The 25,516-nt window shown below is 36.3% G+C and overlaps 1 protein-coding gene across 2 annotated transcripts in view; it reads right to left on the reverse strand.

The window, feature by feature from the left end:
- Positions 1-25,516, reverse strand: part of LOC138703148 (serine-rich adhesin for platelets-like) — a 227,077-nt gene that overhangs the window by 72,626 nt on the left and 128,935 nt on the right. The window contains exon 1 of one of the 2 annotated variants that reach the window (XM_069830793.1): positions 4,756-4,963. The exons of the other annotated variant lie outside the window; for it this stretch is intronic. Coding sequence (XP_069686894.1) covers positions 4,756-4,776 — 21 coding nt within the window. The 5' untranslated portion in view covers positions 4,777-4,963. Of the gene's footprint in view, positions 1-4,755; positions 4,964-25,516 lie in introns of those variants that run through there. 2 annotated transcript variants of the gene reach the window in all.

The following is a 25,516-nucleotide window of genomic DNA, read 5'->3' on the forward strand; positions in this document are numbered from 1 at the left end:
TAACATCAATATCACCATCATATCATTTACTATCACCATTTCATCACCGAAACCACTATTATTATGAACCACTTTTTCTCCCGTTAAGAACCCGTTAACCTGGCCTACATAAACTCGACTCATCAATGAGAAATGGCAGCAAATCACTTAAGACGATAAGCCGGAAGATTGTACATCCAAAAGCTTTGAGAGGAGAATAAATATTAACTTCACTTACAGAAAAATCGTATTAGAATAAGCCGATATGAATCTTGATATATTTTATATGTCATCTGCAATGGTGTAGCTGTTGCCGTGCTAAGAATTTTTCAGACGAAAGAATTCTCAGTACGGCTTTCTTGGGAAGAGAAGTGCGTATTGTAGCTCAGTTTGACACTAAGTTTATAAAATATTCGCCAGAGTAATGTCCAGGAGCAGGTATTTATGGAGATTAATTTAACTATTTCTGTTTTTTAATATTGGTGTCAGCGGAGATTGTTGGATATTGATTTGTAGGCTACTGTTGGTGGAGATTAATGGAAATTTTCAAAAATACAATAATTTTGGAATTGGAATATTAACTTAGTATGAATATTAATTTCCAAATAATTAACATTAAAGGTTCGTTAGATTCTGGTAAAGGTGCGATATGGCCAATAGACAATATTTGTTGGATTCAGACTGTATTTAACACACATTCATTAAAAACGAAAAAAAAAACTTGCAGCCCTCAAATTAACACTTTCAAATTATTAGTGAAATGTTGACTTCTCCGTCTTTTGAGTTCACTAATGTAATCAGAACACCTGGAATACCATATAATGTAGCCGACTTAGATTATATAACAAATTCAAGTGAAAAAAAAATCGTAAAAAAACTCAGAATATGAAATTCGCTGTAAAACGACGCAGTAGAAGTAATAATTCGCGAATGTGTTCATATTTCGCTATTAGAACTCGCGATTTGTCGCGATTGTTTTATCCGAATATTATTAATCAGAATCATTTAATTCGTAAAGATTAGTAAAAATCTATTGTATATCTATTAAGTCTTGATTTTCGCGATCTCCATAAATATCTGGCCCTGGTAATGTCTTACGAATTCATACAAAAAGAAGACAGTTTTCCACCTAAACTCTTCCCCCCACCTCCCGCTCTCTGGGGATTGCCTATGGCGCCTTGAGAGTATTAGTCATATTTGCCTATCATCCTATCATTCGGGATAATAATAATTCGCCTTGTAACTGTTAGGACTCAGAAATGGATCCGAGATTTCCAGGTATAAACCCGGTCGAGGACAATGAAATTTAAAGGCGGTAAAATTGTTATTATGGCTTCCTCCGGAAGGCAAACAAAGCTGTAGTTTCCGTGTCGTAGATTTCGGTTTCAAATAGCCCAATGTTTAACAGAGAAGGCTGTAGGCAAAATTTGTTGGCAATTTCTTGCCCTCATTGAATTTCGACGCTAAATTATCTCTACAGTCAAAGCGTCGCCAAATAATAATAATAATAATAATAATAATAATAATAATAATAATATTATTATTATTATTATTATTATTATTATTATTATTATTATTATTATTATTATTATTATTACCTAAAATGCATTGGGAGGCCGGAGGGAATAAAACATTTGGGGAAGCCGAGACGTAGATGGGAGGATACTATTAAAATGGATTTGAGGGAGGTGGGCTTTGATGTTAGGGACTGGATTAATCTTCCTCAGGATAGGAACCGATGGCGGGCTTATGTGAAGGCGACAATGAACCTCAGAGTTCCTTAAGAGGTTAGGTAGGCCTACAGCTTACAGCAGTAACATTTTGCAAATATTAAACATTTTTTCCTCCATTACTGTATCTTGTACAATAACGAAAATTAGTATGTGTAAAATACTGTCCGTTTGCTATGTGAAAAAAATATTTTTACGATTTAAAAAATTATTCATATTTTTTTTTTTTCAAAATTCAGTTCACTGTGCAGTGATGAAGAGTTTCCCACATAACTCACAAACTATACAACATTATGTGATGAAATTTGTTGTGTGTATTTATGCATGTCATATCTACAATAAGATGCAAGATCACTTCTCTACCTTTGATAGATTGTCTGATAAAAAATAAATTCATTTAAAAATGGTCAAATATCAGTATTTTTTGTAACACAAAATAAAAAAATGTTATTTATTAAGGAATGTAGTTGAAAGAGCATGATATTGTAAACATGGTTTTAAGCAATAAAATAAAAGAGAGAGAACACAAGTTTCAGCAATAAAATAAAAGAGAGAGAACATGAAAAAGTTAATAAGTTTGAGTTATGAGGGAAACATTTCCTCACTGCACAGTAAACTGCCACCATTTTGAATTTTGAAAAAATATATATATAATTTTTTTAAATCGCAAAATATATTTTTTTATATAGCACAAGGACAGTGTTTTACACATACCAATTTTCATTATTGTACAAGATACAGTAATGGAAGAAAAAAAAATGTTGAATATTTCCAAAAAATTTACTGCTGTAAGCTGTACCTAACTCCTTAAGAGCCGTAAGTAAGTATTACCTAAAAATGCAATGGAAGCTTTGTTGTTTTGGAACAGAATCAAATTATATAACAAACATTATAGTAGACTATAATCACTCTGATAAATTGATGGTTGTGGTAGTATAATTATTTAAAATGGAAAGTATTTAGATGTATTACATAGGCATCGAAGCCGCTAATGGAGCCTGATTTCATTTTGTAGATATATTTCCAGAGCCTTGCAAAGTTCCAGAATAAAATTATCCTTACACTACCAAGACATTCTCAACTCGGAAGATCATGTCCTTGAAAGAGAGAGCTTCTTCGACCTTTCAGAACTTCGTACTGTAGACGATAAGTTTGGCATTCTTAATACATAGTTGACATAAGTAGTTATCTTAATTTTTGTAGTGTGCAGGTATTTCCTGTACGAGTCATATTCAGTCATTGTCCCAATTTTCTTTCGAACTTTATTCCTGTTGCTGCGGCTCAAAAGTGTAATAAACATGTAATTTGGTCGTATTTAGGGACTTGTTTAATTGTTGCCCAGGAAAATTAGTTGTATTACCACAGTCTAGTAGCCTATATACAGTTACGAAGCTCAATACGTAGGGAATTTGCATCCATAGATATCTGCTAACCACTAGGATCGCTACTACCTTCTCATCACAGACAATGCGAAATAGTACCGGCACATCCAATTGTTCATAATACCCTTAACAACTTAAGCATCGTAACTTCTTCGTGACTGTATATATTAGGCTGTGGTGTTACTACTACTATAGTGAGGATCACGTAAGAGTAGTTCCTTTACCTGGTTGAGGTTTTTTCCGGGGTTTTCCCTCAACCCAATATGAGCAAATGCTGGGTAACTTTCGGTGCTGGACCCCGGACTCGTTTCACCGGCATTATCACCTTCATCTCATTCAGACGCTAAATAACCTAAGCTGTTGATAAAGCGTCGTAAAATAACCTACTGAAAAAAAAGTAGCTCCTGAAAGGCTAATTTGGCCGTCTCTTCGGTGTTGCCAACTAATCAGTTATCAACAAAGAGAGTAAAATCACAATGCCATGTGTAGTAGTAGGAGTAGTAGTAGTATTAGTAATAGTAGTAGTAATGATGATGATGATGATGATCTATTAACAATGACGATGTCTTATTTATTTACTTACTACATCTCATCTCTATGTTGGGAGGTGTTTTCTAAATGGTTCAATAATTTGTGGAGTAGCTCTATATTTTCTACCTGGACTTCCCGCACATTATGTTGAAATTAGTAATTTAATGTGATCTAATATTAAAATATATTTTGTTTGATCACGTGAACTAATTAGTATAAACTCCGAAAACCGAATGCCACTTTGAAATGTATGCTTAAGAATACTTACCCCTAATAATTTTGCTGTTCTTATTACAATTGGTAGAGGGGCAGAGAAGGCCTGATGGCCTTATCTCTACCAGGTTAAATAAATAAATACAAATACAATTGCTGTCTCTGTGGACATTTTCAATCGATCACCCAAGTGCATGTATCACACCATATATGTCGTATTTATTTACACTTGTCTGACTATAATCTTGAATTGTAACCACAACACAACGCAACCCATAAAGTAACTATTATGTATTAATATAATACTGATACTAATTAATTATTAGTATGTTCGAATTTCACTAGCTTCCAGTAATCGGATCAGAAATCTAGAATAATTTGAATTTTCAGAATTTGCACTACCGACAACAGCTGTTCCTGCTGCCAACATAACAGTTGGAAAATCACTACCAGTTGTATTTCTCAGTATCGAAATTCGAAACGAAGTTGGCAAAAGAAAATTTAACCTTCAAACTGAAAATCACCATAATCCACTAGCATATGTATTAATGGTGGAAAAATTGTAAGGTTTCACCCTTAAGGCATTAAGTAAGCTGACCCAGACTATACTTCCGGTACTACTACCCCTGCTGCTGCTACTACAAATAATAATAATAATAATAATAATAATAATAATAATAATAATAATAACTTAGCAATATTCACAGTCTTACTTAATCTATATACATATACTTCAATATTTTTGCTATTATCTCTTAAAAATATCATGAAAATATGCAGCTACAGAATGTAATTTTATGTTGTCGGTTACAATATTCACACGTTCGTGTTGTTACATTTGTGTAAAAACGTTCCAAATTTACACTAATTGTAACAAAAATAAACTAATAATGATGCCTAAAGGAGCGTTTGATTTGTACCTGAGAAGAATCCCAGAGCATCCGTTGCCCTCTACACCAGATGCCAGTGAACTGCACCTGTAGTAAACAACTGAAGATCACTGCCGTGTTGCACTAACAAAGAAACTCGCGCTTCACTGCTTCGCCAAGTTCGACTGACCGACCGAGCGCCGCTCGCTCTCCACGTAACAGACGGAGGAGGATCTGTAGTAAATTGTGTTCTTCTGCCACTCTTCACTGAGCACAAACGGTGAAGTGAACTCGTGAAGGGAGGACAGATGAGACGAGGTGGTGGGAGGCCTCATTGATACCCTTTCCGAGTCGCTTGGCATGCCATATACACATCTTTTCAGATTAATCTAACAGAAAACAATGTGCACGTACGAGTCGTATTAACGGCATTTTTATACTAAAATTGCACGTTCGGGAGTTGAGTTTATCTACTCAACGTGATCATTGACTTCCTCACTGGACCATTCTCACCATCCTCTGCTTCTAATATTCCATTCTCTTCTTCCTTCTGTACACCATTTCATCCTCTTCCTTCATTCTCCTCCTTCACTTGTACCAATTCCTCTTCCTTATTCTTCTCTTTCTCATTCCTCTTCCCTTCCGCTACTTCGCCCTCCTCCCCTCTGCTTCACCCTTCTGTCTCCGCTTCGTCAGTCTCATCACTATCGTAAAAGTTGCAATTAACATATTAATGTGTTACAATTGCAGTTGTGTTGTGCTGTGAATGTACATAGTATTGCTAATAGTTTTAAGGAGGGGTCATTCACATTCCCTAAGAATGTTGGTACCGCTATTGTCCTATGGTTACGGATGCAGGATGAGAAAGGGAGGGGGTGAAGGTTAGAACCGGACGGGGCTTCCACTAAGGCTGCTATTGCACTATCAAAGTTTTTTGGCAAAGAATATGATAAAATATTTTATTAAAGATCTTTGATAAAAGATAGGACTTGGAGTGCGTATATCACACTACGTAAAATCTTTTATAAACGATTTGATCAAAGATAACCTAAAATTAGAAACAAAAGCTCTTCTAACACTTATTCCACAACAGTTAATATGTGTTCCGAGGATTTGTTGATACTAATATTTACGCGTTAAGTTTATAGCAACATGAATGAAGAACAGTATTATGCTTGTTTAGTTACAATTAATTGAATTATTATAATATATACATGTTACTAAAAAAGAAACGCCTGTGGGTTAAACCATGGATTGCAAAACGTGATAAGAAAGGTACCTATCCATTAGAACTTATTGAAAGAGCTACAATGAGAGGACTTTGAAAAGTTATACAAAATTATTATTATTATTATTATTATTATTATTATTATTATTATTATTATTATTATTGTTGTTGTTGTTGTTGTTATTGTTATTATTATTATTATTATTATTATTATTATTATTATTATTATTATTATTATTATTATACAACACTTCATTTCCTTCATAGATATCAGCATTTTTGTGGTAGCAACAGTCCAATTATATTTGCGTTCCGCCATATTTGTTTCAAGGTATAGAAATGTTTTATCGACAGTAAGCTTACTAGAGGTTTTGATTTATCCAGAGAAAATCAAAACTCCAATGGGATTTAATTGACTATTACACGATTAGAAGAAAGTATATAAAGATTAGAAGTAACGAAGTACTCCAATACAATAAAATATTAATTGGCTTACGAAAATACAACTGTCTTCAAATATGGCAGTAGTGTTTTATGATTGTTTTCTTGTTATCAGTTGTGCCAACTATGGAATCTTCATTGAACTCTGTGGACGGTTACTAGTCAAGAAGGCTTTGTTGATTCAGTTTCATTTTTATTAAAACATTTGCATTCCACTTCAATCACCCGGATCCCAGTAATCAACGTCACTTCACAGATGGTTTTCAACAAATCTTAGTATTAAACAATCTCTGATACGTGACTATCCATAATATCATATAGCAGAAGCTGTAACAAACATAACCTAAATAATATAAACACGTGTTAGAAACGTTTTAATTAGGGATGATGAAATAAACAAGAAACGTTTTAATTAACGATTGTGAAATAAAAAATAAACATGAATAATTTTAAAAGAAACCATAATTGAAAGTACAATTTTCAAATTTGAATGTTTTAGTGGTTGGTGGTTCAGTTGATGTTATATTGGACGTGTGCTTAAAAGAAGTGAAGTCGTTGATGTGCATGGTTATCCCTCAACTTATTCAGGATTTCCGAATGGTGCTCTTCATAATATGACCAGTAATCTTTATTAATTCTTGTTCTTGAATGCCAATGCGAGTCATATTTGAAAGTGCTTTGCATCGACTGGAGTGGTTTGCAATTTTCTGTTTTTTGACGTCCAGATCAGTGCAGTTTGAAATGTTGGCGAACAAAGAAACAAATGCTAGGGTAGTGATAAAAATAAACAAATGCTAGGGACGCGATAAAATTAAACAAATGCTAGTGACGCGATAAAATTGTGCGGTAAGCAGCCATGATTGGTTGAAAGACTTCCTTTCGTGCCGTTTTATTGATTAAAAGTAGTGTGACATAGTAAAAGTGTAATAGTTAAAGATAGCAAGATGCACTTACATTTTATAAAAGATATCTCATCAAAGAAATTTTAATAAAAGAAAACCCATTACACTGTCATATATTTTATAATATATATTTTATAAAAAATTTTTGTCAAAGAACTTTGATAGTGTAATAGCAGCCTAAGACAGTACTACTGCCACTTCTTCTTAATTAGCTGCCTTACTTGTTAAACTGACTGAGCTGTGACTTCTGTGACTATATATCCTTCAGAATATTGTACGATAGTTGTTGATGCATTTTTTTCATTGTAGAATAATTTATCCTTGTACAGAGCGCACGCACATTCTGTTGTCAATACGATGTCATTTAGTCATCATAGAAAGGTGTACACAACGTGCTTTTATAATTCAAAGCTTTTACAAAAACGACAGTTTTGAGACTACTAGGCATAAATTTCGTCATTTTAATTTGACAGCATGATCTCATCCCATCCACTCATACGACTTATATTTTAACCATTACACATTTCAGTTGGTACATCAATTAAAACATCGCAATATTCTCAACCAAAGGGCGTTTTATGAGGAGATTTTAAATCGCATGGGTGAAGATGAAGACTTTATTGACACTTTTTGGATGTCTGACGAAGCACATTTCAGTCTGTGGTAGTCACTTAAGGACGTCCTTTTCAAGAATCAAATGATCTCGCGTAGGTCTATGTCATTTAAAAAAAATAAATTCTTGAGTCAATATCCAACTGCTTTTAATTGCCCGTTCCTTTGCCGGAACTATACCCATACAATTTAATTTTGCATTAAAATTATAGGCTAGGCCTATTCGCCTCTTTTAAAATAATATTTTCTTAATTATTTTAACTTTATAGAATTGTCATTTTTGCATGCTTCTTCAAATGTTCCTCTGTTAAAAAAAACTATTTTCTGTAATGGAAATTAACCCTTTGCAGTATAGTGGTTATCCAGAAGAGCCACAGTTTTCTATCTTTCTCTACAATTCTAGCATAAATGTACCACCATGCAACGACATCTTGAGGACACATAGAGGTGTCATCTGTATTTATAATTGTGTGCAGAGTTAAAATTTTGAAAAAAATAATGGAAGCTTAGTTATGATCCACAATATGAAACACATAAAAACATTACATTTGTGCTGCAAAGGGTTAAATGTTTTCTATATTGATTGAAGTGCTAGCGTAAAATAAGATCGTTAAGGGTCCTGTTGCCAATACATTATTAATATTTTTATCTAAATTTTATTAAAACTTATTTCTGAACAATTCTGAAAAGAAAATCTCATGAATAATTTCGAGGGAAAAATTCCGGGGCCGGGCATCAAAATTATTCAAATCAACTTTACAAGGAGTTATACCTGAAATCTTGATTTGCATAATACACGTCACTGTTCAAAACAGAAAACCACAATTTAAGTCACACGGAGTTAGTGTGCACTCGAAATTGGTTGCTTGACGGTTGTCAGCCCACTTTGAGATCAGTGGATATAGAGGGAAAAATTGGATCGGTGTCGGGTAGAGTTCCCGGGTAGCTCAGTTGGTAGAGCGTTGGTACGTTAAACCAAAGGTCCCGGGTTCGATGCCCGGCCCGGAACAATTTTTCCCTCGAAATTATTCAAATCAACTTTACAGGGAGTTATACCTGAAATCTTGATTTGCAGAAAATTTCATATTATAAGAGCGTACAAGTACTTGTAAGTATTTTCATCTTCATGCATATTTTACTGCTGAAAAAATGTAAGTGGCAAAGAGGACTACAGCTTCGACGCGTCACTCCTACATGGGACGCCTTGGTGAATGATACAGAGTAAAGTATCCGCAATGGGAGAGAGAGAAAATATATTTCTTGTATGTGTTTTCATCTAATTGCCATTCTTGTACAATATACACACATTTAACAATATATTTTGGTCGATAACTGCTGAAACTATTCTACATTTCGAAAGAAGATTTTAACATTGAGATATTAATATCGTATTTTCCTTGACTTGTCTCAATTACTGGCACTGACGTTAGAGAAGGCTGCAGGGGATAGCAGTAATTATGCAGTCCCGTAATGCAGAATAAACAGTGCTAAACAGGTTAAATTCACCGAATTTAGAACAGGACGGAATTCAGCTGCGAATAGCAGGTGGAAAATAGTGGCTGCTAGTTGAACAGTTAGTTTGATAAGCGACGTCGATGACCTGCATTTCCTTGTGCACGTCAGGGTGAATCAGACCGCTCCACGAATGGTTTTATGACGCTGTAAACAGAGGAACTAGCAACTGCCATAATGGCAATATAGTACATTAATTATCCCCATATAATCATCAATACTACAAATACTATATCTGGATCTTTCTCTCTCCTCTTTTCTCGTTCTTTTACTTTCCTATTGATAACAGTTCTTCCTTTTGCTTTTCTTTCCTCATTGTTACTGTGCATCGAGTGTTATTAAAATAATAATAATAATAATAATAATAATAATAATAATAATAATAATAATAATAATAATAATAATAATCCTTTCTCCATTTCCCCTTCTTCTTTGTTAATCTTTCCTTTCTCCACTCCTTTCCATTTCATTGTCATTCTTCTCCACCTATTACACTTCTTTCGCTTCTCATTTTTTGCTCTTTTTCATCACCGTCGTTCTCCTTCCACTGCCGATCTTATCCTCTTCGTTCTCATCTATCTGCTACTTTTATTCCCTCCCTTTCATATCCCCCCTGTTCCCATTCTCCCACTCCCTCCTCGTTCTTCTGTACATCTATCCCTTCCATCCTATTCTTATCCTCATTCTCGTTCTTTCCCTTCTCTTCCATATTCTCCTCATTCATTTTCTGGTCATAATTTTCCTTTCCCCTCATTTACCATCGAGTTCCAATTTCCCTCTTCCCCTCCCTTACATCCTCCTCGTTCTTACTCTTACTTACTTACTTACTTACTTACTTACTTACTTACTTACTTACTTACTGGCTTTTAAGGAACTCGGAGGTTCATGCCGCCCTCACATAAGCCCGCCATTGGTCCCTATCCTGAGCAAGATTAATCCGGTCTCCATCATCATATCACAATCCACCTCCCTTAAATCCATCCTAATATTATCCTCCCATCTACGTCTCGGCCTCCCCAAAGGTCTTTTCCCCTCTGGCCTCCCAACTAACACTCTATATGCATTTTTGGATTCACCCATACGTGCAACATGCCCTGCCCAGCGCAAACGTATGGATTTAATGTTCCTAATTATGTCAGGTGAAGGATACAATGCGTGCAGCTCTGCGTTGTGTAACTTTCTCCGTTCTCCTGTAACTTCATCCCTTTTAGGCCCAAATATTTTCCTAAGAACCTTATTCTCAAAAACCCTCAATCTCTGTCCCTCTCTCAAAGTGAGAGTCCAAGTTTCACAGCCATACAGAACAACCGGTAATATAACTGTTTTATTAATTCTAACTTTCAGATTTTTTGACAGCAGACTCCTAAAGTAATTCATCTTTTATTATTGCGTATATTTCACGTTCACCTCCTTATCTATCAAAGTTGCGTTTACCCCAGATCACATATAGACTGCTCATTCCTATGTTAAAATCGGTTGCACTTTGAAGAGAACAACCGCCAGGATCGCCACCCGTCCGCCGTAAACGAAAACGAGATGGCAGTACAGTCGCAAATGCAATTCAAATGGGAGTTATGACGTGACTCCTTATGTAACAACTAGATGGCAGCATAGTAAACCTGACAAAAGTTGTTACCGTCAAAACCTATAACGCAGAGCAATCTGGGTATATTTATGATCTAGGCGTTTACGTATACTTATTGTGAATGGTTGCATTTAATGGCGTGGCTCCCAGCTTCCATGTATATAAGTTCAAGTGATGAAAATAAGATCTTAAAGCTTGTCTATGTAAGGATTATTTTTTTGATCCTACAGAATTACCTGTCATGGTTACTATTTGTTGTTAATGGAGAAAAACTCGCTCCGGCGTCGAGGATCGAACCCTACGCACTGGGTGCTGGGTGCTCTAACCACCGAGCTACGCCGAGGCTCAATCCACCGGGCCTTCTTTTCGTTTGTTCCCTTAGTTTCCTTACTCCATGTTCAACATATATATATATATATATATATATATGTATTGTGACATATTATATTAAGTCATCATGACTCACAACGACAAATACTGAAAGCTTGTCCCAAACTATATTCTCAGCATATGTTGATTCAGAGACTATATAGGTCTTCTGTTTTGCACCCAACTACAAGTCCTGGGCGACAGGTGTCTCCAGTAAGTGAATTGCAACTTGTAAAGTTTTGCTGCAGATCCAGTTGGATACGGGTTGTGTCAAAAACCCGCCGAGCGCATGTGGGTCACGCAGTTGTAGCGGCCGAGGTTGGAGGCCCGCTGGCAGTCGTACACTGCATTCGAGCCCCACCTTGTTTGATCCCGCTGCCGCATAACGAGGAAACGATGCAGTTGGAATGACATGAGACACATGAAGTGTCCACAAGATTTGAAACGATGTAATCGAATAATCTCATTACGACCTACCACTTTCGTCTGGAAATGTCTTTGTAGTAGTTCTGCTATCGGCTGTCGCGTGGTTATACAGTCGTAACACTCAATTCGAGATTTGCAGATTCTAACTTACAAAAGTCAAGTTCCGTTGATTTACGATTCATGAAATAACGTTGTTCCCGAATGACAGGGCTCTAGGCAAAACTTACTGTTTATCTCTGTTTTAAAAATTCGAATTTCATATGTCGAAGTTAGTGTCATGGAATGTTCGAATATGAGAGGGGATATCAAGATATTACGAACTTCGCCCTACTCCTTAGGCATCCAGCAGTACGTGGAAATGAAGCGTGTAAACTAAAATAATCGAGTGTGTTGAAAACCGGTCAGAGGCCTTATGTTCAGTTCAAGTTTGCAGAGTCTCTCTAGACACGAATCTCGTCCACCGTTGTGGCTGAGGGGTTAGCGAGTCCAATTCCGAACCCAGCGAGCCCGGGTCCGATTCCCGGTTGGGACGAGTTGCCTAGGTAAGGTTTTTTCTGGGTTTTCCCCTCACTCCTATGGATGAATATCAGGTAACTTTATCTTCGTTACTTCCTTTCCTCTCTTATCCTTTCATTCATCATCCCGTTACTTCTTCTGCTTTTCAGATCACTCTACAGGCAGCCCTCCGAAGCTACTGGCTCTCTCGACCGGCATCCGTGGATTGTATTCATTTGATGGATAGCTTCTGCAATGGAACCCGGGGCAGACCTTCTCGTGGGAGGACTTCCGCCTCGGACCGTTAAGGAAGCCTTGGGGGGGGGGGATTGCCGAAGCAGGAGTGGTACATGGACTCTGTTGGCTGTATGGACCGGTCGTTAAGGGGTTCAAGTGATTAGGTCGGTGCGCGTAGAGGATCGGTGAGCACGCAACTCATCCCATATAGGGGGGTGTACAATAGACCTCAAGGTCGTAGTGCGTGGGATGTTCCCTCCCTCACTTCTAACAAGAAAAAAAAAAGACCCGAATCTCTATTTGCGTTTGTTCAAACTTTCCCCTTCCTTACATATGTTCGGTGCCTTTCTCCTTATTTCCTGCTCTCCCTGCGCCTTTATACTTTAGCTGCATAAGGATGCCAGGCACATATCTTACCAAGGCATGCATAGTAATGAGTATAAGGTAATTTTTGTTGTTATTAATATAACTAAACATTCACAAAAATATAGCTAGGCCTACGTATAAATAAACCAAACAATGTATATTAAAGAAAAAAAGGCATATGTTCATTGTACCGACTAGTTCAAACATGAGGGAGGAAACCAAAACATTACAAACTTCGTCCTATTTCATATGAACATTAATCTCAAGATATGTGCTCAAATCCTCAAGCGGTTTAAAATAGCGTCCTGCAATGTTAGAACATGCAACCAAGATTTTACAAACTTCGTCTTATTTTATATGACAAACTAATCGCTAGATGTGTGCTCGAGGTTGCGGGTTCGATTCCGATCCAGGTCGATGGCATTTAAATGAGCTTAAATGCGACAGGCTCATGTCAGTAGATTTACTGCCATGTTAAAGAACTCCTGCGGAACAAAATTCCTGCACGCTGGTGACGCTTATATAACCTCTGCATTTGCGAGCGTTGTTAAATAAAACATAATTAAATATATAATTATGTAACATAAATGTGAGCCACTTGCAACCTTACTTTATGAAGGAATAAACAATGTTCCGTTCGGAGAACATCAGTGTTTACATGGACCCAGTGGTGGCTCGTGAACTTGTGGATTGGGGGAGCTGCAGTAGATTTTGGTACATACAAATTTCACTTCTTGTTATCATTACTAATAAGTATAGGACAAAAACAAATGCACTACATATCGAAAAATCAAAACTTCCTGACTTAGTTGGGAGATGTCTGTGGCATTATTTGCCATAATCGCTAAAGAAAAACTAATACCATCGATTTTAGTCTGAATTTCAAATCGGCAGACACTCAACATGCAATCTACCAGTTCATCCGGAATTGTTTTAGAATTACCTTTAAACAGTGGCATGTTCCAAATGATTTTTGAGAGGCGCTTTTAGATTACTCAAGAACTGTAGCAACCCATGAAATACACCAGGGTTCTTCGAATCGTTTTTTCATCATGTCCCCTAAGGGGAAGTTCATATTGGCCACAAAACTTGAAACAATTAATATTTTGTAAAATAATTTCACGATTTTTTTCTCACTTCTTGATTATGTTTGAGAATGTTTGTCCTGTTCGTTTCATTTAATTGCACAGCAGTATGAGTTGCGTAACATAGCCAATGAAACAACATTTTTCAGGTGAGTCTGGGAAGATTCGTGCATTTTGCTTTTTAGGGGCAAATGTCCTAAATCTGTTACACCACTCCTAGTCCATGCAGTATCACCACCGAACAGGAGACAAGGAAAACAAAATACAGTTTTTTTTTTGTTCACATCCACGTAACCACAAATGCTTAGCGTAAACTTCATTGTTACACTTCCTTACATATATGCACTACTTCGGCTGAATGAAGCTTGAGTAAGATTTAAGTCTAGTAACGGACGACCCTTTAATTTCACTTCATTACGTCAATCTTCTCCGCAAGGGAAAGTTGAGAAAAATAAAATTAATATTCTGTAATTCACACTCATGCTTGCACATTTGCAATGATTAAGTTACGGTACTAAGACGTCACACCAAAGTAACACTCAGATATACTGATGGTTAACAATTTTCTAAAACTGGAAAAGAAGTCTCTTTCGTATTTTACGTGCTATATCAAAAGGATTCTACTCGTGCAATCATTTTGAGTTACGGCAAATATTAGGTTCTGCCGGAGGCTGGATATATACGTAATAATAAGGCAAAATACAATATTAATTTCGTTATATTATCTCGATAAGATTCTGCAATAATAAGTATGTGAAGAGAAAATAAAAATGTTGTCATTAAGTTTAAAGGGAATAGAGAATCCATTTGACGTAGCATTACAATAGCGGTGTGGGAGTGGAGGAAAGATCTTCCCTTGAAAGGCCTGACTCTGCAAGCCACTGCAGCGAAATATGGGTTTTAAACAGCGGCAGTTTCCCTCTGCTTCCCTTCACCTCTCTACCCCCTGACCAAGCAAGGCAGACTCTCTATGAGCTGCCCATCCTGCAGATCCCCGGACGACTTTGAATGCAGTATCAATTCCAGTACAGTCGACGCGCAAAAAGATTATGCATAAGATAATAGTACATATACCCGGCCAGATGAAATATAAAGCAATTTACAATAAAAGCTGTAACAATTATTCTACAAATTAAAACAAATATTATTTTTATTTTCCTGTCAAAGCAGGGAGTGCTGCAGCTCCGCAGCTCTTATGGACGAGCCGCCCCTGCATGGACCCCACGAACTGAATTTTCTTAAGACATGTTTATAAACATAAGCCTTCTCCTTCTTTTAGAAGATTTTAAGGGCAACTTTTTTCCTAATCATTTTCTTTCAACCGAATTTTGAGAGCATGTTTATTATGTAAAAGACTAACAAAATCCAAATTTTGAGTTCCCACACGTTTTTGGCTTTTGATTTTTTATTTTTCTATTTTTTTAGAAATATTTTCAAACCTAAGTTTTTGTTAGACGATCTCAATTTTTAAGCTTCCTTTTTTATTATATTCACAAGACATAGAGTAACCTTTCTATGCATTCATTTTATGTAATATCTCATTCATTCACTTTCAATTTTTTTTAATTTTGAATAAGTTACTTTTTCTGTAATCCATGAAAAAAATATTAATAAAATTAACTAGGTACATATCTTACAAAATAAATGCTTAGAAACATGCAGTTATCTCATAAATACGTGCAGTAAATATATCATCCACATTGATTAATATTTGACATAGAAAGTTTGTGTTGAATCAAGAAAAATAAACTTACAAGAAAATGTGTTTGAAGGTAAAATGAATATTTAACACATAGGCTACTTATTAAAATTCTCCTTCGCTACATTCATCTAGTAATTTCAGGGAGCCAACTTTAGAACAAAAAGTTACTAGATTTGTAATAAGAAATTTGTAAAAAGTAATTCTTTGGTGAAAAAATAATTTTGACAAGTCTTTAAATGCCACGCCCTCTTAAACCCTTAATTTAAAACATTTTTAAACATATTTGTAACCAGAATTTAACTAAATCCATTTGGGTTATTAAAATATTACATTCTAAAGACGTGAAATAGCCAATATTTCTTTTTTATTTTAATGATTTTCAGTAGAGTGCACCCTTAAGCCATCAGAATTCGACCCCTCGTAATAATCATTACGCCGTATTCGCCTGTATATGTCTGGCTAGCTGGCTTTATGAGAGTTGGACCGGGGACAGATCCGTACACTTAAGCACGCCTTGGTCCATTTTGCTCCCAATATATACGATAATTGTCCAATTTTTACTATTGCAGATGATAGATAAAATCAGAAGGAAGTGGAAAGCGTTGGTGGAATGACAAAGGAAAACGGGAGTATCCCGAGAAAAAACCTCTGCAACATTTACTTTGTCCTGGCTGGAGATTGAACCCGGGCCGCCTGGATGAAAAACCAGCGCGCCAGCACTTGAGCCACAGTCGCGGCTTACTGTAGGCCTATTATGATGCAATGTTTCTACTCATGTTAGGAATAGAGGTCACAGGTAAAGGTACACGATTGAGGATAAGAAATTATTTTATGCTCCACTACTGGTCCGTGGTATTCCGTACACCGGAGAAGTCTTCCTTGATATGGTTAATTAATTTTTCTACGAAGTCAACGAAGAACATGCGTTTTCGAACGCGAAATGACCGCGACTTTGAACTGCAGGCGCGTGCGTTAGAAAACGAGATCGTAATATTGCCTTATCGTTTAATTCCACATGAGTACAGACTGTAGATACTGATTGATTGATTGATTGATTGATTGATTGATTGATTGATTGATTGATTGATTGATTGATTGATTGATTGATTGATTGATTGATTGATTGATTGATTGATTGATTGATTCGTAATTTTTTTACCAAAGTCAAGTCCTTCACTCCAAATCTAGCGTTTTCCAATCTTCCTTCTTTCACACCTTCCTCTAAGTTTCCGCATACGATTCAAATATCTTAGCATTGTATATCATCTATTATATTCTTCTGCCTCATACATACTGTCTTGTCTTCCGTTCATCATTTCTTTCAATGCATTCTTCAATATGCAGTTTCTTCTTGGCCTGTGACAGCCAATTCCTTGTTCTCTTCCTGATCAGTTTCAGTATTATTCTTTCTTTACCCACGCTTTCTACCACAGTTTCATTTGTTAACCTGTCTGTCCATTTCACACGCTCCGTTCTCTATAATATCCACATTTCAAATGTTTCTAGTCTTTTGTCTTCAATTCGTCGTAATATCCGTATTCCCCCACCTAAAATTCCACACTTCACACAAAACACTTCACTAGTTCTTTCTTAGTTATTTTTCTAAAGGTTCGCAGAAGACGTTTCTTTCTCTATTAAAAGCTTCATTTGCCATAGTTATCCTTCTTTTGATTTCCTTCAGCAGCTCGTGTTACTACTTATAGTACACCCCAAGTATTCGAACCTGTCAACTTGTTCTACTGCCGCATTTCAATTTCGCAAGTTTACCTTCACTATTTTTTCTTCCATGGTCTTAGTCTTTTTTGCATCCATCTTCATCTAATACTACTCACAGCTGTCATTTGCCTCCAGTCTCATATCCTTAGAAGAGGCGTGTCAAACTTGCTGCTCGCGGGCCGCATGTGGCCCCTGACTCGTTAAGTTATTTATGCGGTCCCTGCTTATTATGGAGAAACAAGTGAAAAAGGCGCGCAGCGGAGCGATTTTTAGGTTATACATTGGTTGGCAACAGAGAAGAGTTGTTAGACATCGGGACGAAAACATTAATCTGTGTTTGTTGTCATTTCTTACTAGTAAACAATATGTATTTCTATAAATGAACATTGCTAATACATTATGAGTTAGATAATATTACTATTTTTTCTTACACCCCAAACGATCATACACGCAGATTATTTGGCCCAATTGGGATTTTGAGTTTGACATGCCTGCCTTAGAAATCATCTCCTTTTATTGTAGTAACGCCATATCAGCATCAAATCTTATGTAGGTCTACTTTATTTTCATTTTCACTTCAATTATTGTATTCCATAGATCTTTCATTAGCATTGAAGCTTTAAGATATGGAACAAGTCAACATTTTACATGATTACAATGTATTGGCGAGATGAAGTGAGGTGAGGCCGAGGATTCGCCATAGATTATTACCTGGCGTTTGTCTTATGGTTCGGAAAAACCTCGGAAAAAAAGCCCAATCAGATAATCAGTCTATTGAAATGTCAGTGATGTGATTTTCACTTTCCTGATAACAGATAAGTAGTTTTCGACACACTCTCTGTTTACAGTGGTTATTCGTAATGTATTGCACTTTTTTTTTCTTAAACTGTATCAATGATTCTATAACAGGATTCAGACAAATAACACACAATAACTTTTACTAAAAAAATCAATCGAAAACAGCTTCAGACATTTCGTTTCACAATTTTATTTTTAGTTTCTCATTGGAAAAACGTATTGTGATGTTGCAAAACTTGGTTTCAAGATGACTTGAATTAAAGAAATGGCCACCAGCAATTCATTTGAATCAACTATACTTAATATAACGGTTTTCAAGCGCTTTGTAATTTGTGTGATGATAAAGTAGCTACTTAAATAAGACACTTAAGATGGCATTATTTAATTTCTAATAGTAACGGTAGTCAGTGCTTCATGTGAAGAGCAGTATAGCACCAAATGTAGCTCTCAAACTCGACTAATTATTTCCTCCCTCGCCGCATGCTTAACGCTGAAGGATGAGTAGAGTGCCGCCAAATACAAATCGCACCGTTGCGTTGAACTTCACGACGGAGGCGGGTCATGTCCACTTCAACCTACTGTAAAATACCAGTTCGTTGTGAGACGTGCGCTGCCTCCAGAACGAGGTCGAAAGAACGAAATTTCATTTCACTTCCGAGAAGCCGTATTTTTTTAAATTATAAGTTAAGTATAATTTAGTTCCTCCACTCAAATATACTGTGAATTGACAATTTCGGTGTTTTGTAAGATTTTAATGATTTTCTTTAGTTAGACAATGCAATTTACAATACGCAATGGTTATTATCACAGTTTAGTATATACAGTTACAAAGCTTGGGATGATTTTTTGCATTTCTCGCGATAGTTGGTAGCCGCTTGGAGCGCTGTGAGTAGTAGGAACAATAGACTGTGTCACTGCCATCGTAATCTAATACAGACCGTAAGGCAGACCATGTGACTCGCTTAACCCGATCACGAAGGGCGGCGTTTCGACCATATAAATTAGTTGGAATGCATAAACAGTAATGTATATTTCTCTAAAATGTAGTGTAATTGCATTAATAAAATTTAAAACAATGATTATGATTATGATACACTTCAGACATAATTCACTTGCGAGTTAAGGTGTAATATTATTTTTGGTGTGAAAATTACGTTGTTTGTATATGTAATACCTGCCTTTATTTCGATTAAATATCGCGAAATTCTTGTACTTTCATTTATGCACGATTCAATCATTTTCAGTTGCATCGCACGGATATTTATGTATGTTGAACTTATAGGTTATGTTTACTGTACGAGTTGCTCCTTTGTCTAATTTTAATGGTCTCCAATGCCCTGCCATTATATGTATGTTATGCCATATGGAAATTATAGGCTATGTTTATTATATTTAACTTATATTCCTATATTTGCAATTATAGTTTATAATTAAACATAATGTTATGTATGATATTCCGCACATACAATCGAGTACGTACTGAATTATTGTATTTATCTACTTCCTAAGAGACGAAGTAACACAATCGTACGTACACTAATTTCATAGGAGTGGTATGGTAAATTTTCTATCTACAATTAAGGAAGGTAGATGTGCTAAATTAATCACACAATATTTATTTTTTATTAAACCTCAAAATAGCTTCCATTCTAAACTTAAAATGTTGATGCGAATAGATTATGTTAACATGTAAAATTCTCTTCACATTAAAATAACACAGTTTTGTAATAATTTCTGCAACATATTATGCAATAAGAAGTAAACGGAACTTATGGACACATTACACTAAATAAAACTTAGCAATGATACGCAATAAAGTTATAATATAATATTTCACTGAGCTCCATACACTGAAATAGAAAACTCGAACATACATTATCGTCGGCTCGGAAAAGGGTCTGTGCTGAGCCGATAGTAGCGATCCTGGTGGTCAGCAACTATCTATGTATGCATATTTATTAAGTAATGAGTTTCGCAACTATATATATATATATATATATATATATATATATATATAGTTATAAATGTGTTATTATTGCGTATTGTGAGCTTGTGATATTCGGCAATTAATACAAAGAATATAAAGCGGGGGCCCCAGCGTGGAGGTGAGGAGAGTGGATTTGACTAATTAGGTCCTCCAGACTTTACCGAAATTCATCGCAAGGGTTAAATATAAATTCTATCAGAGTTTCTAACCCGATCAGAGACCAGGAAATTCCAATTAGCCTTTGCCCCCAAAGACTGGTGTGAGTCTCACAAGTGATACCAACAAGGCACCACTTATGAGGCAACTAGGCCAGGAGATAATGAGGTAGGGTTGCCAGTTCCATTCCCCCTCCACAGCATACATCACTGATTAGCTACATATTACACTCATCAGACTTCAGATGCACATAAACAATTGTTCTTCCTCTGACACATAGGCTTTCGTCAAGTGGGATGTACTGCCTGATAATAGATGTATAGCATGGATAACTATAATAGGCTGGGAAACTTGCTGAGTTTCCCGTAACATATGCTAGAGGCGCTAATGTAGAAATTGATATTGATCTTTCTGCCACCTGTTGGGCGGAGGAGAACTTATTACATCTAGCAGCGCACAAAGTAGCTAAAATAAAAACTAATTACTCCATGCATTTAGCAGCGAATCTGGTGACGAAAATGTTAAACTATGCAGAAAGTATTTCCTCCTACCCTCATCGATATTCAAAACTAACCCAATTTAAAATCAAACATTTACATTTTTGTTCCTCACAGCATCTTCCACTGAAAATTCTTACCAGAGCCAACAGGAAGATAACAGAGACGATCTATTTTACACTACCCAATTAAAATATAACCAGACATAGACAGAAAATAAAGCAAAAGGTAAGGTTAGATAATTGGGATTGTATTCCTTGGATATTTAGTGTACAGATCAATGGAAAAGTGTGCAAAAACTACTTAGTTCAATTTATTATATTATTATTACTTTACAATACATTCAACAACACTATTTTTACAACGTCCATAAACATCACTGTTTAACAGACACTGCTTATTCACACACATATCACTTTGTTCACTTATTAGCAAGTTTCTGGCTGCCATCTTTTCTTCTCGAGCAACGTCTCGAACGAACCGATAAACAGAGAACTCTGGATAATGTACCCAACACGTAGTTCTAATGTTAACCACCTACGACGTCGGGCGCTGATCATCCTATTTGAGCCCCCTGCCGTCAGATGGTGCTGACCGCAATTTCGCATTCTATTGTACATGGTGTTTCCGGGCTAGTGTTACATACTTTCAGGGATGATGGGGAAGGGCACATGTATCAATTTGAGGTAAGGAGCCATGGTCCGGAAATGACTGAGTCGAAAGTTATAAGCAAAAATAGTTGTGTGGAAATGGAATTGTAATTTGGCACCACGTGCCCTCTTTCCCTTAACCTTTGGAACAGTCGTGGAAAGATGGTATGGGCCGGATGTCTCCTACGTGGGTACTTGCCCCTATACAATCTGTGAGCTTGTCTACTCTTCCCATTGGCTCATCCGTATTCGAAAATCATGTCTGCATATTCCGCTCTCGTGTACTCCTCCACTTCACTAGGACTGATCTACTGGACACTTCAACTTGTACACATACACTGCTGTCTACAGACGTGCATATCAGGACCGACCATGTCCGTTACACATTACGCTATCTGCATTGCTTTAGTGTAGTTTCCTGTCCCCACCCCTCAGACAGCGCACTGAATGAAATACTGTAAGTAGATAATGTAAACAACGTCAGATGAATACAGTATGTGTGAGATGTACAGATAAAGACACACAAATAAGGTGTACAGAGGAATAAAATTATTTCATTTCCACACAACTATTTTTGCTCGTAACTTTCGACTCGGTCATTTCCGGACCAGGATTCCTGATCTCAAATTGATATATGTACCCTTCGCCATCATCCCTGAAAGTTTGTAACATTAGCCCGGAAATACTCTGTATATTTATCCATGTGTACAGTCTTAGAAAAAAGTTTTGTCGCACAGATACTTCACAAGTCCCAGAAAAGAGGCAGTGCGCATGATCAGACATACAACGAAACAAAACTAATTTGTTAATTATATTGGGATACTATTCAGTCTAAACTTATCACTTTTACACAATGAATTATATCATTAAAATATAAATATATTTTATTTTATTATATGACGATCGCTTTCGCCTTACGGCATCATCAGGTCTCATGAACATAACAGGAACACGTCTGGTTAACAACATATTATAATATGCATGAATTATAACATTGCGGTGAACACTAGAAACTCTGGTGTATTTTTATGAGCATGTCAGAATGCATATGTAATTTATGAGGCATTTGCACATTATTGTTCAATAAGGAAGAACCAGAAATATACAATATTATGCACAATATGTTTTAAATATTAGATAAAATAATAAAATACAATTAGAAACAGGAAAAACATATGTTAAAATAAATTAGTTGTGGTACATAGTTGTTAAAATTACATCTGTGATATATGCTGACAATTGTTATCAGTTATCTGATCAGAAAATCTAGTCATCACGTATTTTGTAATTATGTGTCCAGGAATATACAATATAATATAATTCATTAGTAACTTATCTGAAAAACGACGTCTGTCAAAAACTAATTTGATTACCTCAACTAGTCGTTCTCTTGTGAACCAGATCGCACGTCCTCTGATCATGCGCACTGCCTCCTTTCTGGTACAACGTATAATAAAGTATCTGTGCGACAAACTTTTTTTAAGGCTGTACATAAGTTATCAGCCAGAACCTCCATCAGAGGCAAGAATTTCAATCAGAGGCAGTTGAGGAGTTAAACACTGGAAGAAATCTCAAACAGGTAACTTGTCCCAATCAGGATTTGAACCCGGGTCAGCTCGTTTCACGGTCAGGCATGCTAACCGTTACTCCACAGCGGTGGATTTAAATTAATATTAGCTCCAATAAAAACATTCGGTATTTAGAACGCAGTGACGTCAAGTTTGGTTTCAGCACACCGTGTGACATTTAACGTTTTGTTTATAAGTATTAAAAGTAATTTGTTCTAGTTTAAAATATACATTTTAATTAGGAAATTTGCTATTGTAAATTGTTCTATTGTTTTGTGGTGCATGTCTAGCATGACAAGTGACTGTAAACACAACTAACGGTATACATAATGAAGTGTGGGCTATTATAGCCACCATAATAAATGCGTATGACAAAGAACCAGTTAGCAAACAGCTGGTAGGTACTACAGCCCAAATAACAGAGCAGCGAAGTACAGTCCATGAGGATTTACTTGTCTAGTCCCTTTTAGAAAGAGAAAGAATACTCACCATCTCTCTCTACCCTCATTTATGGTGACGGCGGTATGGTCGACACTCCTTCCAGCGACCAGGAGTTAGCAGCGGCGGCACTCTCTTCCTCTTCAAATTCTGACTCCTCTCCGCCAGAAAGTTCCTCGTCCGTGTCCGTGTCATCCAAATTTATTACGAATCGATCGCTAATTTCGTCTACTAGTCCGTCCTTCTCCCAATAAAATTGTTCGACTTTTTCCACGTGTTCACAGGCCTTTCTCCAATTATCTTCCGTCACTTTTGCAAGAGCGCTCTCAAACAACAATTTCACATCTTTACTTTTGAACGAAATATTACGCTTCGCAACGTCATTTTTAACCTGCCCCCATATTAATTCGATCGCGTTTAAATCACAATGGTATGGTGGCTGTCTCACTACAGTATGGGAGTGCATTGTCGCAATTTGGTCGATTTCGTATGTTTTGAAATTATCTTTTTTAGTTTTTACAAGTTCATATAATACAGGTTTCGTGGATCGTAAATCAAATTCAATGTTATTGTTACGAAGCCAGGACTGCATTTCAGATTTCGGTGTTGATGAAATTGGTGCCTTATTGAGTTCTGTTGAATGATAGGGGGCATTGTCCATTACAATGATGCTATTGAGAGGAATGTTTGGTAATAATTGATTAATGAACCAGTTCTTAAATACAGTGCTGTCCATCTCCTCGTGGTAGTCTTTAGTTGATTTAGATTTGAAAGTTAGAAGCGCGTTTGGAATGAAACCTGTCGAACATCCGGCGTGTAAAATAATAAACCGTTGACCTTTTCCTATTGGGGTTTGAAGTGGGAAGTCAATTTCGTGATCATCGCTTTTCCAAACTTTGCTTTTCGTATGGTTCACATTAACCCAAGTTTCGTCTAGATAAACAACGGCGCGTCCAGTGGCGCGTAATTCTTTCATTTTTCTTAAGAATTTAAATCTCTTTAAAATAACATCTGACCTTTCCATTAAAAATTTTCTGCCTTGAGTATTTTTAACATACCTAAATTTCATTTTTTTAAGAATTTCTCTCAAACTCCATATGCTTCCAGTGAATAAGCTTTCCTTAATTAATGCGTCATTTATATCCTTCAAACTAGGCAAAAAATCAGTCCGATACAAAAAATAAATTACTCGTCTTATAGCGGCGGCAGAAAATGAGTCAATTGCAGTTTTCTGAGGGGTCCTGTTTGGGCGTTTCTTTCCTGGAGTTCGCAGAACACTTCCACTTTCTAGTGCCTCCCTTTGTTTTTTTAAAATCCTGCTAACACTACGAGACGATATACCTGTCGCTGCAGCAGTTCTTTCGATAACACTCGACACAGATATTGTTTGCTTTCCGCGTTTCAGTGCCTCATATTCTTCAGTAAAGAATTTGTGTACATTAATAACCATGTTCATACTGTCCGACTTCAAGGCTTTCCCGCGTTTTCCCACATTGCCTACCATGATTATTAAAAACAAGAGCACAACACACATTACAATGTTTAAGATAATAGGGAAACCATGCAATTCCGAAAACATTTTGTTTAAATTGTGAATTATTGTATATTATATTATATTATATTATATTATATTATATTATATTATATTATATTATATTAAATTGACACAACGAGACACACACTTACTTCACTATTCACTAAACACTACTGAATAAATTAACTCGAACAACGCCAAGCCGCCACTGAGAGACCCACTAATTGGATTTGCAAAAGTGTGTTCTAGAAGGGCCAAGGGAGAAGGAGGGAAGGGAATTCCAAGAATTCTACAAAAGAAAACCTTTCCCCCCTTACATCTGTTGACAGTCGATAGACAAGGACCGCAGACAAGGATAGTAGAAATCACGCCAACTTAACCCTCATGCACTTGTACGCAGGAGTAAAACCTGCCACTATAAAATAATAAGACTACTGGCAAAAGAAAAAGACGATATGGGATCATCGTCACTGATACACACTGAGGAAACATCGGCCTGTGGCAAGAG

This window comes from Periplaneta americana, chromosome 7 (genome assembly GCF_040183065.1).
Source record: "Periplaneta americana isolate PAMFEO1 chromosome 7, P.americana_PAMFEO1_priV1, whole genome shotgun sequence".
NCBI lineage: Eukaryota > Metazoa > Arthropoda > Insecta > Blattodea > Blattidae > Periplaneta > Periplaneta americana.